A 17,201-nucleotide genomic window follows, 5' to 3' on the forward strand; every position below is an offset into this window, starting at 1 on the left:
GGAGCAGGAGTGGGCCACTTAAGAGCAGGAGTGGGCCACTTAGTCTCCAGCGCGGCAGTAGAGGTGCTGCCTCACAACGCCAGAGACCGGGGTTCGATCCCGACTAAGGGGACATGTCTGGACGTAGTTTGTACATTCTACCCATGACCTACGTGAGTTTTCTCCGGGAGCTCCGGTTTCCTCCCACCCTCCAAAGATGTACAGGTTTGTAGGCTAATTGGCTTGGTATAATTGTAAATTGTCCCTAGTGTGTGTAGGATAGTGTTAGTGTACGGGGATCGCTGGTCGGCGCCAAAAGATCTCTTTCCGCATTGTATCTCTAAAACCAAAACTAAAAACTAAACTAAAAGCACTGGTTGATTCAACTTTAACTACAACACATTATTTCCTCCTATGGTAATCTTTGCTTATCAAGTATCTTTGTATCTCTGTCTTAGAAATGTTAAAAATATTCCACAGCCCTTTACAGGATGTCCAAAAATGCACGACACACAAAGGGAAAATATTTCTGCCCATCACTGTGTTAAATGGGTGACCGCTTAACTTTAAACAGATTCTTCACTTGGGGAAGCATCCTCCCCACATCCAGCCTGTCAAGGCCCCTTAGCTTAGAATATGTTACATTTCAACCTATGTATTTCACCACAATTTAATCATTATTTGATGAAAGGACAATGGAGCTAACTGTCTAGTTGCAGCAATTACCCTGTCTCAAGAGCAGCCTGTGATGCATAAAGGCCTTTGTGAATTACAAGCTTCCTACTCACCACTGTACACTGTACATCATTTGATTCTCTAATCATGAGACAAAGAAGGATATCAAAACCTCAAGGAAAGCAAATGATCCACGGTTCATGAAATGGAGACACAAGGTACTGCAGATGACAGGCTCTTGAGGAAAAAACAATGTGCTCAGCGAGTCAGGCAGCATCTGTGGAGGGAAATGGAAAGATGACCTGAAAAGTTGTCCGTCTATTTTCCTCCACAAACGCTGCCTGACCCCCAGAGTTCCTCCAGCAGTTTGTTATTTGTTTTTTTGTACAGATCATGAAATCCAGTTGTATGGAGAGGCTGGAGAAACTAGGAGTTTGGCAGGATTACCCACGAGAATAAATAATGTTGGAATTATCTTCCCAGATCTACGTCCCAGATTCAAACTAAGGCTGGAAAGGATCAAGCACGAAAAAAGCAAACTTTAGCCTGATAGAGAGATCTGAAGAAGTGTCTCAACCTGAGACTTCACCTATTCATGTTCTCCAGAGATGCTGCCTGGCCTGCTGAGATACTCCTGCACATTGTGTCCTTTTACCCTGAATTCATCAGGTTCTTCAAACGGAACTACATCCTTCTGAGGCAGGGAAGTAAGGGAATTCAAACCTTACAACCACATAATGAATGGTTAGAATTTGTGACAGTGACGTTACAGAATCTTTCTGGATGGATGCACAGTGGCGCAGCAGTAGAGTTGCTGCCTTATAGCTCCATAGACCCGGGTTCGATCCCGACTACAAGTGCCGTCTGTATGGAGTGTGTACGTTCTCCCAGTGAGCTGTGGGAGCTCCGGTTTCCTCCCACATTCCAAAGACATACAGGTTTGCTGGTTAATTAGCTTTAATAAAATTATAAATTGTCCTTAGTGTGTGTAGGATAATGTTAGTATGTGGGAATTGATGGTCGGTGCAGACTCGGTGGACCAAAGGGCCTGTTTCCACACTGTATCTCCAAACTAAATTAAAAGATGGCGGACGCGAGACGTGCTTATCAGTATCAGCAACGTGAGCTTCTTCTGCAGATTTCCAAGCACATACGGGCAGAATCATTACAGTGCTACAAGTATGCATTGGAGGGAAATCATGTCACCCTTTGTCTCTCTGTCAGCAACCCCACAGGAATCCCTACAGCCTCTGCTAGAATTCCTTTTTAGGATGCGATGTCCTCGGAGATGCAATTAAATTCATCACCGCCACAACCAGATGCTCATCCTACGACAAGTACTAAGATCCTCAGTGGGAAAACTTGTTACCTGTTGGCCACAAGAGACGGTAGAAAACCCCTTGTCCTGCCTGTTGGTCAAGTTGCAAAAACTCAATCCAAACATTTATGGATGACCTGTCTTTTATTTGTGCAGCATCAGTACATCAGATTGTGTGGTAATTCTCACGAGGCTGTTTGTACAAATTGCTGGCTGTAAACCAGCTGCCATTACCTCAGTTATAACTAGAGCCCGGATGTTTCGGCACTAAAAAACTGAAATAGGCAGGCAAAAAGACATAATAAAATTACAAAAAAAGGCACGAAAAGGGATTTATTGACAAAAAAAGGCATGTATTTCCACTACCAAAATATGGTTTAAAATGATAATATAAAGATGTACTCCATTAAATGACAAAAGTTTCCTGGCTGCACATAATTACTAGCATTTTTTTTCAAATTACCTGGTGTTAAACTATGCCATCGGTCAGACAGAATATGCTTCAGTTGTGAAAAACTTCTTTCTACCTCAGCTGAGGTCACTGGTGCATACCCGAAACAAGCTACAGGCTCTATATTCATGTCGATATCTTGTGCATTACAACTACCTTTGAGAACTTTAGCTATGTATTGTATTTCTTCAAGATCTTTGTTAGCTAAAATCACTCTCTCACATTTTCCTTGTATGTCTTTACCTACATCGCCAGGAACTTTACAAATATCGTCAGTTACTTTGTTGAAAACCTGCAAGTTATTCACTAATGTTTCGCCACGTTTCTCAAGGGAAGTGGTAGCTTGTGGGAAGTTTGCAAAATTGGAAAGCAATAAATAGATTTTGGAGAAGACTGATTTTGGAGAGCAGGCAGCGGCACAAGTGAATAAACGACCGATGGTGGCGCCCCCGGTTTCACCCCGGTGGTGGAAATTTTCTTGTAATTTATATTATGTTAACATTAATAATAACATTAATATTAACGTGTTAACATAAAAAAACGTCATTGTAATCACGGTACAACTAGAGAAAATAGCACAACTTTTAGCAAAACGGCAAAAAAAGGCTGATTTAGGCACTCAATCATGTAAAAGGCATTATCTTGGTGAAATCATCAAAAAAAAGGCATGAAGAGGCACTTATGGCATTCATGGCAAAATCCTGGCTCTAGCTATAACACTTCAAATGCAGTTTAGTTTAGAGATATAGCATGGCAACAGATTCTTCAGCCCACTGAGTCGTTGCTAACCATCGAACACCTATTCACACTAGTTCTATGTTATCCCACTTTCCCACTCCCTACACATTTGGGACAATTTACAGAGGCCAACTAACCGATAAACCCACGTTTTTGGAATTTGGGAGGAAACCGGAGCACCCAGAGGAAACCCACGTGGTCACAGGAAGAAAGTGCAAACTCCATACAGACATCCCCGAGGTTAGGATCGAACCTGGGTCTTTGGCGCTGTGAGGCAGCAGCTCTACCAGCTGCGCCACTGTGCCATCCCATGGTGGCAGTTCATTGGTAGCAAGTGCTGAGGGAAACGCTGAGGTTGTGAAAGGCACTAAATAAATGCAAGCCGTTATTTCTCAAAGCTCTCTTTTTAATGCAGAAAGGCAACAGAGAATATCCAGGAGGTTTTAATGCAAGACTTCCTCTGCACTGCTTCACTAAACCCATGACAACTTAGTTTCGAGGGACTACTAGGTTCTTATTGAACTTTCCTGCATCTCATTCCGTTCACATTAATGACGGGATGCTGCTGATCGATTGGCAAGTTAAACACTCTGGGGAAAATGCAAAGTGGAAAAGAATTACTTCATCCTCCTCAGTACAAGTGGAAATAAAATTCTCAAAGCTATGTTTCAATCTGGATGATACATTATCTATATTGTTATTGTGTTAATAGCCCTTGGTCACACCACTAATTAAAATCATTAATTATAATTCCCGTAGTTAAGGCAAATCACGGCAATCTGATGTATCGCCATGACAACTGTAGTCAACATCGCACCTGCTGCACAAGCAAAAAGGCACAAGCAAATCGACTGAACCAAGCAACTAATCCATCTGGCCATTGAAATGGTAATGGTGGAAAACTAAAAAGGCTTCAGTGGAGACGCTCAGTCTCTTGGGGGACGTGCAAGGTCAGATCTACCTTCCCAATTCTCAGATGCCACTATTAGCTCACTGCCAGCTTCCAACACACCCACAGGCTGCCCTGCTGAATAAAATGTGTCCAGGGAATATGTTTACATGTGTGTGTGTGTGTGTTGTGTGATGTGTTGTGTGTGTGATGTGTTGTGTGTGTGTTGTGCGTGTGATGTGTTGTGTGTGTGAATTGTGTGTTGTTTGTATGTTATGTGTGCGTGTGCTGTGTGCGTGTTGTGTATGTATGCCATTAGCATGCATGCCCATGTTCCCATGTATGTGTGTTCTCGCATGCACACGTGTCTGTATGACTGTGTGTATGTAGTTATTCATGCTTATGTGTGCTGAGAGGTGTGCTTATGTGTGTGAGAGTAGATGTGCTTGTGGGAGAATAGATGTGTGTATGCGCAGAGGGTGGAAGCAAGGCTCAAACTGGGGTGCAGTTTACCCCATTATCACAAGGAGTGATATATGAGAGCAGGAACCCATTGCAACCTGACAAATGAATTTACTCCTGAGTGCTCGCCTGAATTAATGGGTGGACAAGTTTTGCTATCAGAGGGAGAATGGATGTTTCTGAACATGGAAAAAACACATTTAAGTTTGTTCTCCTGGAGGGGGTGACGAGCTGCTCAGCCGAGGTGGGAGAGGACAAAGAAGCAGCAGACAAGCAAAGAAAGAAAGAACAAAGGAATTGGAAAGCTAACCAGTAAACAACTGGCTCTGGGTTTTATTCTCAGCCCCACACTGGCCATTGTGCAGAATATTCTCACTCTACCTCATTGCTTTATGCTCGGCTTGTGTTGAGGGCCAAGAGTGTAAGCTGCACAGAGAGCCACTTGAAACCCTGAGGTCCTTAATGCCAGGTGAAAATGAGCTATTTCATGCAGGCATTAGATGAAGAGAATCTGTGATTTTTTAATTTTCTTCTTTCGTTCCCTTGAAGCTCAGTTTTGTGCTTGCAGAAATGTCTTTTATCCTTCAGGGAAAAGTTAATTCGTGCAACATTGCTGCCAAGTTTACACCATTGAGCCTATTCCTGCAGAGTTCAAATACAAAGCAATTTATAAACACACACACAAAACTCCTTCAGTTTCATTACCCAGCCTTTGGGTAAATTCCAATTTGTTTTTATTTTGTAGGTGGATAGTCAGAGAATGGAGAAATGTGGATCATGTGCTGATAGAGGAGATTAGTTTAACCTGGCATCATGTACGGTACAAACATTGCGGGCTGAAGGGCCTGCTCCAGTGCTGTACTGTTTTATGATCTATGATTTAGTAAAGACTCTATCATTATTCCATGTTCATCGGACTGAAAGCATTTTGTGGCATCTGTCTCCGTCTTTATATTTATTTCACTAGAGAGACTGGGAAAAGGCACAGACAGCAACACAAGAACGGGGTGGAAATAGAGTGAGAAATGTAAAGGAAGACGTGGATGCTGCAGGTAGAATGAATGAGGCAATGAGAGAGAGATTGAGTAAAGCTTAACTAAAAAGAAAGGGCACAAAGACGAATGAATTAGAGAAAGGGAGGGAGAGATAGCGAGAGCACAAGATTCTTTAACAGTCGCAAAGCAAACAGGTACATTATGAAGCAGTCAGAATGAAGAAGTGAACAACAGAGAGAACAGGGCGGAGAAAAAGACATGGTGTCCATAAACAGAAGTTCCTCCACCCAACAGTTTTCAGGGCTTTGCTGGCAATGGTTTGGCCTGGAGTATCAGTACTCCTCTGTAACACTTCCCTTTTCTGCTTACTTCAGGGCACACCAGTCATTGCAGGGCCAAGAATAAATATAGTGATAATTCTTTGTCACTGTGGTGGTGATTGTGGTTGTAGATCTTCCTGCTGTGTGTTAAGTGTTAAGATGGGGGGGATAAAGGGAGAAATGGGTGTGCATCAAGCACTTTGCATCTTATTTTTATACTTCGATTTTTAACAGTCTAGCAAAAAGGAGTAAAGGAACAGACATTTTGATAATAAATGAGTGGCAGCCCACACTTAGCCTGCCATTGAAGTCTCCTGGAGCCCATGCTGCCATCTGGACTTTACGGTGATAACGTCATCTTTCCAGGCTAAAGTTCAGCAGTACTGCGATGCCCAAACACTGCGACTCAGTGCAGCTCATGGCTGGGTAAGCACAGCGCTACCAGCTGCAGTCAATGGGGATTGTCATCTTGAACCTTTCACAGCCAACAGTGACATGAACCAAAGATAGACACAAAATGCTGGAGCAACTCAGCGGGACAGGCAGCATCTCTGGATAGAAGGAATGGGTGACGTTTCGGGTTGACACCCTACCTCAGACTGAGAGTCAAGGTAGAGGAAAAAACAGAGATATAGACGGGTAAGGTGTGAAAACCAGACATCAAAGGGGATGCAGTTCAAGGAAAATGTAGAGTAGATTATTGTTAGTTTTGGGATAGATCTACATCTCCGAATATAGATTTGAAAAATTCTCTTTTAAGGGGCCTTCTCTTCTATTTCTACTTTCCACCTTTTCTTTTTTTATTTTTATTTTTTATATACACACTTCACATTTTTCTACTCTCTACCATCTATTTTTCCACTCTTTCCCCTTTCTATTGTTTTCTTTTTCTTGTCTTGCTTACTTCCTTCTCGTAACATAAAACTAGAGGTTGTACATGGAATGGATTACGGTATGACATAGTTGGCACCTAAAATTAGGTGCCACTGTATTGTTTTGTATTGTATTAACTTCTAATAAAATAAACAAAAACAAAAAAAAAAAACCCATTAATATTAACGTGTTAACATAAAAAAACGTCATTGTAATCACGGTACAACTAGAGAAAATAGCACAACTTTTAGCAAAACGGCAAAAAAAGGCTGATTTAGGCACTCAATCATGTAAAAGGCATTATCTTGGTGAAATCATCAAAAAAGGCACGAAGAGGCACTAATGGCATTCATGTAGAGTAGATTATTGTTAGTTTGGGGAAGGTGACAACAAAGCATACAAAGATAACATTTAATCAGGACAGTCATTCTGGTCAGTGAACTTGGATGGGGAGGGATGGAGAAAGAGGGAAAGCACCCTGAAATGTGTTGCTGTATTAAAACAAATAATTGATATATCTCAGCATCGTGCTCTCTACGGCTGTTAGGGAGCAAGGTTCAGCCATAGGTGCTTTCACATGCCAAGATTCCCCAAAGACCTCAGTGGTCCTGTGGTCAGGAATGTCTCTTACATGTACATTAAGGGCTCCTGTTATGCAACGGTTCAGTTCTGCATGTGTCGGTCTCCACAGGACACTGCTGCCCAATGTCAGATCACCACCCTGCACCTCTCCTGCCTTTGCCTCGTGCTGTTCCACCATGTCACCATAATCACTTGAGTTAACAATTATCCTTTTGTTTTAGTGCTCAAGCTCCTTTTTATTGCACTGGTGCTCCAGCTGAGCACAGGCATAATGTGCTGCATGCCTCCATTACACCCATCATAAAGCAGACTGTGTCGTCCATGACATTGCACTCAGTTGCTAAGGTATCGTACATACATACAAATTAGGAGCTGTAGCCCACTTAGTACATCTAGCCTGTTCCACCATCTCTAATCTGACAGTAAGCTCGACCACATTCCCGTCTAGCTGTGGTAAGCTCTCCCCTCCCAGCTTATCAAGTATCTACCTTTAGACTTTTTAGACGTCAGAGATACAGCTCACCGAATCCATGCCAACCAGCGATCACCCCGTCCTCTAATACAATCCTTCATACTAGGGACAATTTTATAATTTACCAAAGCCAATTAACACTGCCTCAGAGGGCGGTGGAGGCGGGTTCACTGGAAGCTTTCGAGAGAGAGCTAGATAGGGCTCTTAAAAATAGCGGAGTCAGGGGATATGGGGAGAATGGGCAGGAACGGGGTACTGATTGGGGATGATCAGCCATTATCACATTGAATGGTGGTGCTGTCCCGAAGGGCCGAATGGCCTACTCCTGCACCTATTGTCTATTGTCTAACCCACAAACCTGTACATCTTTGGAGCGTGGGAGAAAACCTACGCAATCACAGGGAGAACATACAAACTCCGTACAGGCAGCACCCATAGTCAGGATCGAACCTGGGTCTCTGGCACTGTAAGGCAGCAACTCTACCACTGCATCACTGTGCCTGCCTCTGCCTTAAACCTATTCAGAGATTCTGTTTCCACTGCCCTGTGGGAAAGAGTTCCAATGACTCAAGCCGCTCAGAGAAAAAAACATTCACCTCTTCACTGCCGTAAAAAGGCAACAGCTTAATTTTTAAACAGTGACCCCTTATTCTAAATTCATCATTGAGAGAAGACATCCTCCCTGTGTCCATCCTGAGAAGGATGTCATCTGTTTCAATCAAGTAGCTTCCAGATTTTGATTAAAATTAAAAAGTTGGCTTCGTTTCCATATTTCAGATTTTACAACTGTAATGTGGGATGCTGATGGATGGACTGCTAATGGCAAGTTACATACTGGGGCTGTTTAAAAAAAAATGTGATCAGCTTGTTTATGTTCTTTAAAGTTGAGGTTCTACTGTTAACAAGCATCCTTCGAATTAAAATTAAGATCAGCCTCTTGTGACTGCTTCACCATTCTGTCAGATTCCAGTCAATCTCCATCCCACCCTTGTTCCCTGCCTTTGGGCTTCTCTCTAGATATCCTTAACAATCTATCATCTCAAGTTTCATAATTGCATCGATTCAACATACTTCTGGAGCTGTTCAATGAAAACGTAATTTCTGATTTAGTTCCCAAATAGCGAGCTTCTGAAAATCAGATACATATTTCGTCGACAGAAAAATACATAAAGTCCTCTGGTAACTCAGCAGATTAAGCAGCATCTCTGGAGGACATGGATAGATGACATTTCGGGTTGGGACCATTCTTCAGATTTCGCCCATCCATTTCCTCCAGAGAGGTTGCCTGATCCGCTGAGTTACTCCAGCACTGTGGTCTTTTTTCATACCTGCACCTGCAGTTCCCTTTGTCCCATCCAGTTTATCAACAGGTTGAAATATGTTTGAAGTGTTAAACAAAATTAAATCCTTATTCATTTAAAATGCATAAATTCGATCGACCGCCAATGCTAAGACTTGAAGGAATGCAAGCCAATTCAATCAACCATTATTCCAAGCTGATGAACGTACACCTCGCAGCATAATTGTCATTGTGTTGCAGAACACATTAATTCCCCTGGGCAATTCCCAACTCCAATCATTCAACTTAAGACTTGCATTAAAAGTCTAGAATTAGGAGCAAATCTGTCCCGCATCTAAATCATTGGTGACCACTGTAAAAGCTAAGGTCCCTGGGAGTTATGACACGTCACTTACTGCTACCTTGGGCAGTTTCTAATTCTCTGCTCCCATTATCTATCTGTCAATTACCCACCAATATCAAACAGATGGATTCCAATTCTATGCATTTTCATCTTTATTATCATTTTTATGGAGAGTTAGCTATGCCATTTGGAAGTCCATGCCATTAACCTCTTTGGACGTTCCCTTTTTCCCCATATTAGTCACTTTCCCACAATAAGCTCCTGCATTCATTAGATTCGTCAGTCACTCATGGCAAATCCTGATTGTCTGAATGCTCAGTCACTCTATCCCCTACAACAAATTTAAGTAAAGATCCATTGATAATTAGACTAATCGGCCAACAATTTCTGATTTCCCGTTCTTGCCCTTCTTAAATAGTCAAGTGATATTAGCACATTTTTAATAAAAGACGATAATTTCTAAATGTTGGACTATCTTGAAACATCCACTATCTATCTATACATAACTAAAACTCTGATCTTGTGCTCTTCCGGTTTTGCGCGGTTTTTCTATTTACGCAAAAACCGTATGTGATAGCGCTCCGATTTTTTCGCCTGCTTACTCGCCGTTTGCCTGTGCTGCGAGTGCAACAAGCTTTGTTACGATCGATGGTTTATTGTAAATGTTATTAAGGTTTAAAAATCATAAAAAAAACCTTTCCAATAAAGACGAGCATGGGAGGATGAATTGGCTCAACCCATAATGAAAGACACATGGGATGAAAGTTTACAACATATATATCCTGCTCGTTAAACTCTAGACATTCCTTAATACAGTTTAAAATATTACATAGACTACACTATTCGAAGACAAAATTAAATAGGATTTTCCAAAGTACTTCCCCTCTCTGTGATAAATGTCAATTTCAAGAAGCCAATTTAACTCATACTTTTGTAACGTATAAAAATGCAAAATCTTTGGATGGACATTTTAAAAATTATCTCTAAAGTTATCGATAATCAACTGGACCCAGATCCAAAATTAATAATATTAGGATTATCAGAACATACCACAAACCTTACGATTAGCCAGAGACATTTTCTTGATGACAGTTGAATAACTGCGAAAAAACGAATACTTAAATTTTGGAAATAACCAGCAACCCCCACAATTAAAATGTGGATTACGGAAATGACCGAGACCTTGCAATTGGAAAAAATAAGATCTGTATTGTACTGACAAACCAGAATTATTTTCTAAAATATGGTCTCCATTTATTGAATTTTTAAGAAAGTAAACTAGTTTAACACAAAATTAAAGTCATAACTTGAGTTTAGGGTTGGATGAACAACTATACTCAACATCTCCCGGATCTATCTCCACAATCTTTATATTTGTAATCTCTTTTTCTTCTTGCCTTTTTTTTCATTAGTTTATAGTCTCTTTTATTTCTTTCTTTCTCTATTTCTTTTCTTTAAAAACAAAACTTAAAAAATTGAAGCTATGTAAGAACTCTGTAACCAGTTTGTTGTTTATTACCATTGGTACATATGCTTTTAATAAAAAAAATAAAAAAACCCTTTCCTAACGCCATCGCCGCACTCATTGGTCACGTCCGCTGCCAGCGCCTGGGCTGGATCCCAGGTGACGGCCGAGCTGAGGGTTGGAGTCGTGCCCGGACAACGGGAGCAGCCCTAACGCACTGCAGCGTTACACTGAGAGAGGGAGCGCCGCGGCCTGGCCCACAGCATGGGGGGGGGGGGGAGAAAACGGAGAGAGGGGGGAGAGAGGGATGAGGGAGGGATGAGGGAGGGAGGGGGAGGGAGGGGGAGGGAGGGGGGAGGGATGAGGGAGAGGGGAGAGAGGGAGAGAGGGATGAGGAGGGAGAGAGGGATGAGGGGGATGAGGGGGGAGAGAGAGGGAGGGAGAGGGGGAAAGAGAGGGAGGGAGTGGGGTAGAGCGGTGGTGGAGTGCAGGGGAGTAGGGAGGGGGGTAGAAGGGAGAGGGGGGGCAAGGACATGTGGATTTGATGGGAGAGGTGGATTTGATGGGAGGGGGATAGGCATGAGTGGTGGAATATTGGGTTGGAGGAATGGGTTGCGTTGGGGTAGCAGGTGAGTGGTGGAATATTACGTTGGGGAATGGGTTGCGTTGGGGGACCAGGCCTCCTGTGTGACAGGGACCTAACGGGTCCCACTTAGTCTAGGCATTTTTAAAAGTCCGGGGTGGGAACCAAGCCAAATCTTGGAGATCCGATTGTCTTTATGCTCATTAATTTCCTTATATCATTATTTCACATCTTATATCTAGCAAACTCCTGCCCTTACAATTAGCTTTAATTTTCCTGCTATCTCTTGACACCTTAGAGTTAATTATGAAGTTCTACACAAAGTGATCATTTGGCATGCGAGTTAGTTTTTAATTTTCAACATTAATTTGTATTTATGCCATGATTTAATACAGTAAAACAGGCCAGGGCACTTTAGATGACGGTCGACAATTAAAATTTGACACAAAATTACGTCAGGGGATATGAGAGTGGATGAACAAAGGGCAGAAAAAGGTGGAGAGTTCTACAGAGACTTTGTAAAGTGGACAATGAAGCAGTGTGGCAAATCTCTTTCCGGAGGGAGTTACAGAGACAAAGGCTTTCGCATCTGAAGACATGGATGCCAATTAGTTGATGATCAAAAATCAAGATTGTCCAGGAAGTCAAAATTGGAAGATGCCACACAAGTTGTGTAGCCAATGCAGCAAATTACAGTGCAGCAAAGGTGATTTGAAAACAAGCATGAAATTGGAAAATAAATATTTTCCTTAACTGTTTCAAATACCTGAGGTGCTTTACTGTTAACATTACCTAATGTAACTACACTGTCTTGGTATCTCTTTGCTTTTTAAAAATAAATTCTACCAGCCCACATGAGCTTTCCCAGGCTTCATTCATACCAGCCACATGTTTTAGATTTATGCTGCTCATCTCTTTTGTTAGTAAAGATTCTTGAAGATAAATGAACCTTCCCCTTTAAGGCTGTATACAGACCAATCATTGTCCTAAATACTCTTTTGAGTACCCACACTCTTAGATGGTAGTTTTAGTCAATATCAGTTCCATTCAGTTCAACTGTTACTTTCTGTCTCACCTATACTCAGTATGGGTTGTTTTAATTCAGTCTTTCCCCTCTCAAACCTAATAACTGATTCAATCACCTTCTGGTCAACGTTGATTAAATGTTCCCTTGTAGTCAGGTAATTAAATAATTCTAGTTATAGTGAATGTTATTCATTTTCATTATTCAACACTGCCAATTGTTTTGTTGGTTCAACAAGGCACTGTTCCAGAAAACACTCCTCGGTTGCTGTAGAGGCATCATTAAAACAAAGTTGGTGTAGGAGCAAGTTTATAGTTGGTATGGATCTATTACAATTGAAGATAGAGCAAGGCTGCACCCAGAGAATCCTCCATCAGGGCTCAGTGATACTAAACACAATTTACTAACTTATCCCTCCATCCCCATCCATGCTTAAATTTGCAATTTGTAATTGATTCAGAAGGCATTCCTCTGAATGAAGACCATAAATAAAGCTGAAGTCTTGTTTTACGAACATGTTGCCCTTACCATTGACATCATCTTGATCTCCCAGTTTCCCAACTAGTCTAATATCATTTTGTGGTCATCTCTGAATTTTGGGGCAGATCTTTAAAGTAGATGAAAGCATAGACAGAGTAACCACATGCTTTCAAATGCCAAACACATATGCAGCGGGCCTCCCTGGAATGTCCTCTAGTATCCACATACTCTTGAGTTTCATAAGGAAAGAGCTAAGTGATTGTCTGGCAAAGACATGAAAATCGAGTATTTTTAAACAAAATGCACCCAGATTCCTTTTGAGAAATGGTCAAAAATGAAATGGAAATAAACAAGTTTGAACCCTTTCAAAAATACCAGTAAATAAGAGGGTTAATTGCACACATAAGAATAGTGATATTTGTAAAATGTACTCACTATAGCTGGTGCCTCGAGTCTGATTCGGGGGATCTGATGTTTGTTTATGGGAGCCACAATGGCACAGCAAGCACACACAACAAACAGCTCCAGCAACCATGCTGCAATCCAGAACTCCTCAGCTCTCTGTGGGTAGTCCCCCCCCCCCCCCCCCCCCCCCCCCCCCCAGGTGCTCCAGTGTCTTCCCACTTCCCAAAGATGATCTACCCTATAAACTACCTCCAGAGTGGGTGGATTGCAGGACAATCAGTGGGGAGTAAATGGGCATTTGAGAGCGAGCATAGGTTACAGGGAACTACGTGGGAGAGCGAGACGTATACAATAGCTCTGCACTAGTATAGGCTGGATGGTCTCGTAAACAAAATCAATCAAATATCACTGGGAAATAAGAGTCCATCGGTAGGATTCAGAGGTGGGTGGAAGGGGTAGGTCTTCAGTTGCCAGAGAATGGCCCCTAAAGACATTTACCTATGGATCCTGAATGCCCCTTTGTTCCCTTTCACCTGCCTGATTTACTGATGCTTATGAAACCAGGCGATATGGAACAGCGATAGAAACCTTGGTATAAGAAGCCATGCAGATCACCGCACTGATTTAACTTGAGCAAAGATTGATCTCTTATCCATCCCCAAGCTGAATCCATCAAAACTACAACGGGGTTGGACTCCATTGATTCCCAGACTTGAACCCACCTATTTGGTACTTAAATTTATCCCCATGTTCTCCGTATAAAACTGTGGCCTGAAGCTCTGAGTTCACTCAGTGTCCACTTCAGTCACTGAGGGATACAATTCCTGGATAACACACAGTGACTAACGACACAAATCCCAATATAACAAGCAATGGACCTGTAAATCTCTAAAGAACAGAGATTGTCCATGTCAGTTCTTGTGCAGTGCAGTTGTCAGTTCCATGTCAGTCAACATCTAACACACAGTAGATGTACTGGTTCCTGTAACACATCAGTCTCCGAATGACATAAAGTCACCTTGACAATCCCTGTCTAGCACACACAATTGTATCATTTTCTGTCTGGCAAATGGCCTTGTGTAAAAACAGCACAGCCATGTGAAGTTGGATGTCAAGGTGGCTGGTGTATACAATAAAATGCTACTGCATTCAAATGATAATCAGGCGCATCGCCATACCTGAGTTTATCTTCGATTTCCTGCAAAGAGACAATACACAAAGTTAGTTGAGGCATCTGACCAATAGTACACATTTAGATTCATATACTCATACAGCACAGAAGCAGCCCTTCAGCCCAAAAGTCTGTGCTGACCAACAATCGTCCATTTACAATAAATCTTACACCAATCCCATTTTATTTTCTGCACACTTCCGTCCACTCACCCACACAATGGGACATATTAAAGTGTCCAATTAACCTACTGATTTGCTTACCTCTGGGATAGTCATAAAGTCTTACAATGTGGAAATAGGCCATTTGGACCAACTTGCTCACACCAACATCATGTACCATCTACACTAGTCCCACCTGCCTGTTTGGCCTAAATCCCTCTAATCTATCCTGTTTAAATGTTTCTTAAACGTTGCAATAGTACCTGCCTCAACTATCTCCTCTGGCAGCTTGTTCCATACACCCACCACCCTTTGTGTAAAAAAGTTACGCCTCAGTTCCTATTAAATCTTTCCCTGCCCTCACCTTAAACTCTTGTCCTCTGGTTCTCAATTCCCCTATCTGCGTTTCCCCAATCTTGAGGACAGGATTTTGTACGCTTCTGTATTATCACTCCTCATCCTCCTGCACTGCAAGGAATGTCCTAGCCTGCTCAACCACGCTCCATAGCTCAGGTCCTCAAGTCCTGGCAACATCCTTGTAAATCTTCTCTGCACCCTTTCCAGGTTGACAACATCTTTCCTATAGCATGGTGCCCAAAACTGAACACAACACTCTAAATGTGGCCTCACCAACGTCTTATATAACTGCAACATGACAACATGATCCTCCAACTTCTACACACAATGTGGGAGGGATGTGGATGCGAATGTGGGAGCAAACCGGAGAGCCCGGAAGAAACTCAAGCGATCACAGGGAAAACATGCAATGTTCATGTCGGCAGTGCCTGCAGTCAGGATTAAACATTAAGGTCAGGCAGCATCTCTGTGGAAAAGGAAATAGGTTACGTTTCATGTCGAGACTGAAGTATGTAGAAGGGTTTCGACCCGAAACCTCGCCTATTCCTTTTCTCCAGAGATGCTGCCTGATCCAGCTTTTTGTGTCTGTGTCTGACAATAGACTACAGGTTGGTGTTGTGGAGGAGGAATTGTCGATAGATTCACAGTTGTGTTAATAAATTTTGAGATAAGTCTCAAGACATGTTGTTATGTCAATAGAATGGTGTTATGTGTAGCTAAATCAATATACAAGGAGGTATATCAATAGATACAGAGATAAATAATAGACCTGGAGATAAATCAATACTTGCTTTCGTTCATCGACAGGAAGAATAAGACAATGGAAATAGCGACCAAATCATTTAATGTGGTGCCGCTCATGTCAAGATAAATCAAAGGACATCGAGAAGAGAAAAACTATATATATATATATATATGAATAAATTATCATATTATTTTATGTTATTTTCTTTCTTGTGTTACTTATCCCTGTGGGCTGCTGGTCCAAGTTTTATACTTGGTTTAGCAATTAGAACAGTACAGCACAAGAACATGCCCATTGGGCCGATATGTCTATGCTGTACGTGATGCCAACTTAAACCAATCCCTTCTGCCTGCATGTGCTCCATTTCCTGCAAATTCCTCTTAAATGCCACAATCGCATCTGCTTCCACCACCACCACACCTGGTAGCACGTTCCAGGCACCCACCATACTATGCAAAAAAATTGCCATGCATTTTCATTCATCTTTAAACTCACCCGAAAAGTCATGACATTTCCACCCTGGGAAAAAGGCTCTGACTGTCTACCCTAACTATGCCTCACATAATTTTATAAACTTCTATTATGTCTCCTCTTAGCCTCTGACATTCCAGTGGATTCAATCTAAGTTTGTCCATTCCCTCTTTATGGCTAGCTCCCACTAATCCAGGGTATTGGCGATAGGGAGGTTAGATGAATGGATTGTTTGATTTTCCTAACTTCAGCACAATCCTGGAATAATTAGGAACTTTATGTGGCTCTGTACTTCCTCTAAGGATGGCCAGTACTTAGTGATGGTTTTACATGTTGTACTCATTTAATCCTTACAGACATATCCACAGTGAGTGAGTGAGTGAGTGAGTGAGTATCCCTCACCTTTGGCTTCATGAGTGCCAGATTGTTGAAGGTGTCCAGTTGCTTTGTGACCTCCGCCATCTCCTCGTTCAGCTTCTGCATGGTGACATTAATCTCGGCGATGACCTCAGCCACGTGTGCCGTAGCCACTGCCTCCTGCAGTTGCACCAGGTGCAGGGCCCTGCGCTCTTCCTCAATTAACAGCTGCCTCATCTTAGCAAACTCCTGCTTAATACAGTCTATCATTTGCCCCTGAGTCACCTGAGGGAGGAAATTAGAAACCACACGGGTTAGATGACGAGCGGACAGATATGGTATATCACACAGTGAACAGGAACAGCGGATATGCTATATTACACAGTGAACAGGAACAGCGGATATGGTATAACACAACATATTGGACTGCATGGGAGATGCGGACTATATGCCCATTAGTGCTTTTAATGAAGGGAATGAAATCTCAGCCACTAATGTTATGAATGAGAGGTGTGGTATATAACTATGTAACTGTGAATGTGGGCGTACCAGAGCAATATTGCAGTGAATGACTGATACCAGACA

At 42.1% G+C, this 17,201-nt stretch overlaps 1 protein-coding gene across 1 annotated transcript in view; it reads right to left on the bottom strand.

Moving 5' to 3' along the window:
- trim44 (tripartite motif containing 44) overlaps nt 1-17,201 on the bottom strand; it is a 59,591-nt gene that overhangs the window by 31,824 nt on the left and 10,566 nt on the right. Inside the window, exons 3-4 of the mRNA XM_033039249.1 lie at nt 16,662-16,901; nt 14,533-14,552 (exon numbers count right to left, since the gene is read on the bottom strand). Coding sequence (XP_032895140.1) covers nt 14,533-14,552; nt 16,662-16,901 — 260 coding nt within the window. The remainder of the gene's footprint in view (nt 1-14,532; nt 14,553-16,661; nt 16,902-17,201) is intronic.

Source organism: Amblyraja radiata, chromosome 20, assembly GCF_010909765.2.
Source record: "Amblyraja radiata isolate CabotCenter1 chromosome 20, sAmbRad1.1.pri, whole genome shotgun sequence".
In the NCBI taxonomy this organism is placed as follows: Eukaryota; Metazoa; Chordata; class Chondrichthyes; order Rajiformes; family Rajidae; genus Amblyraja; species Amblyraja radiata.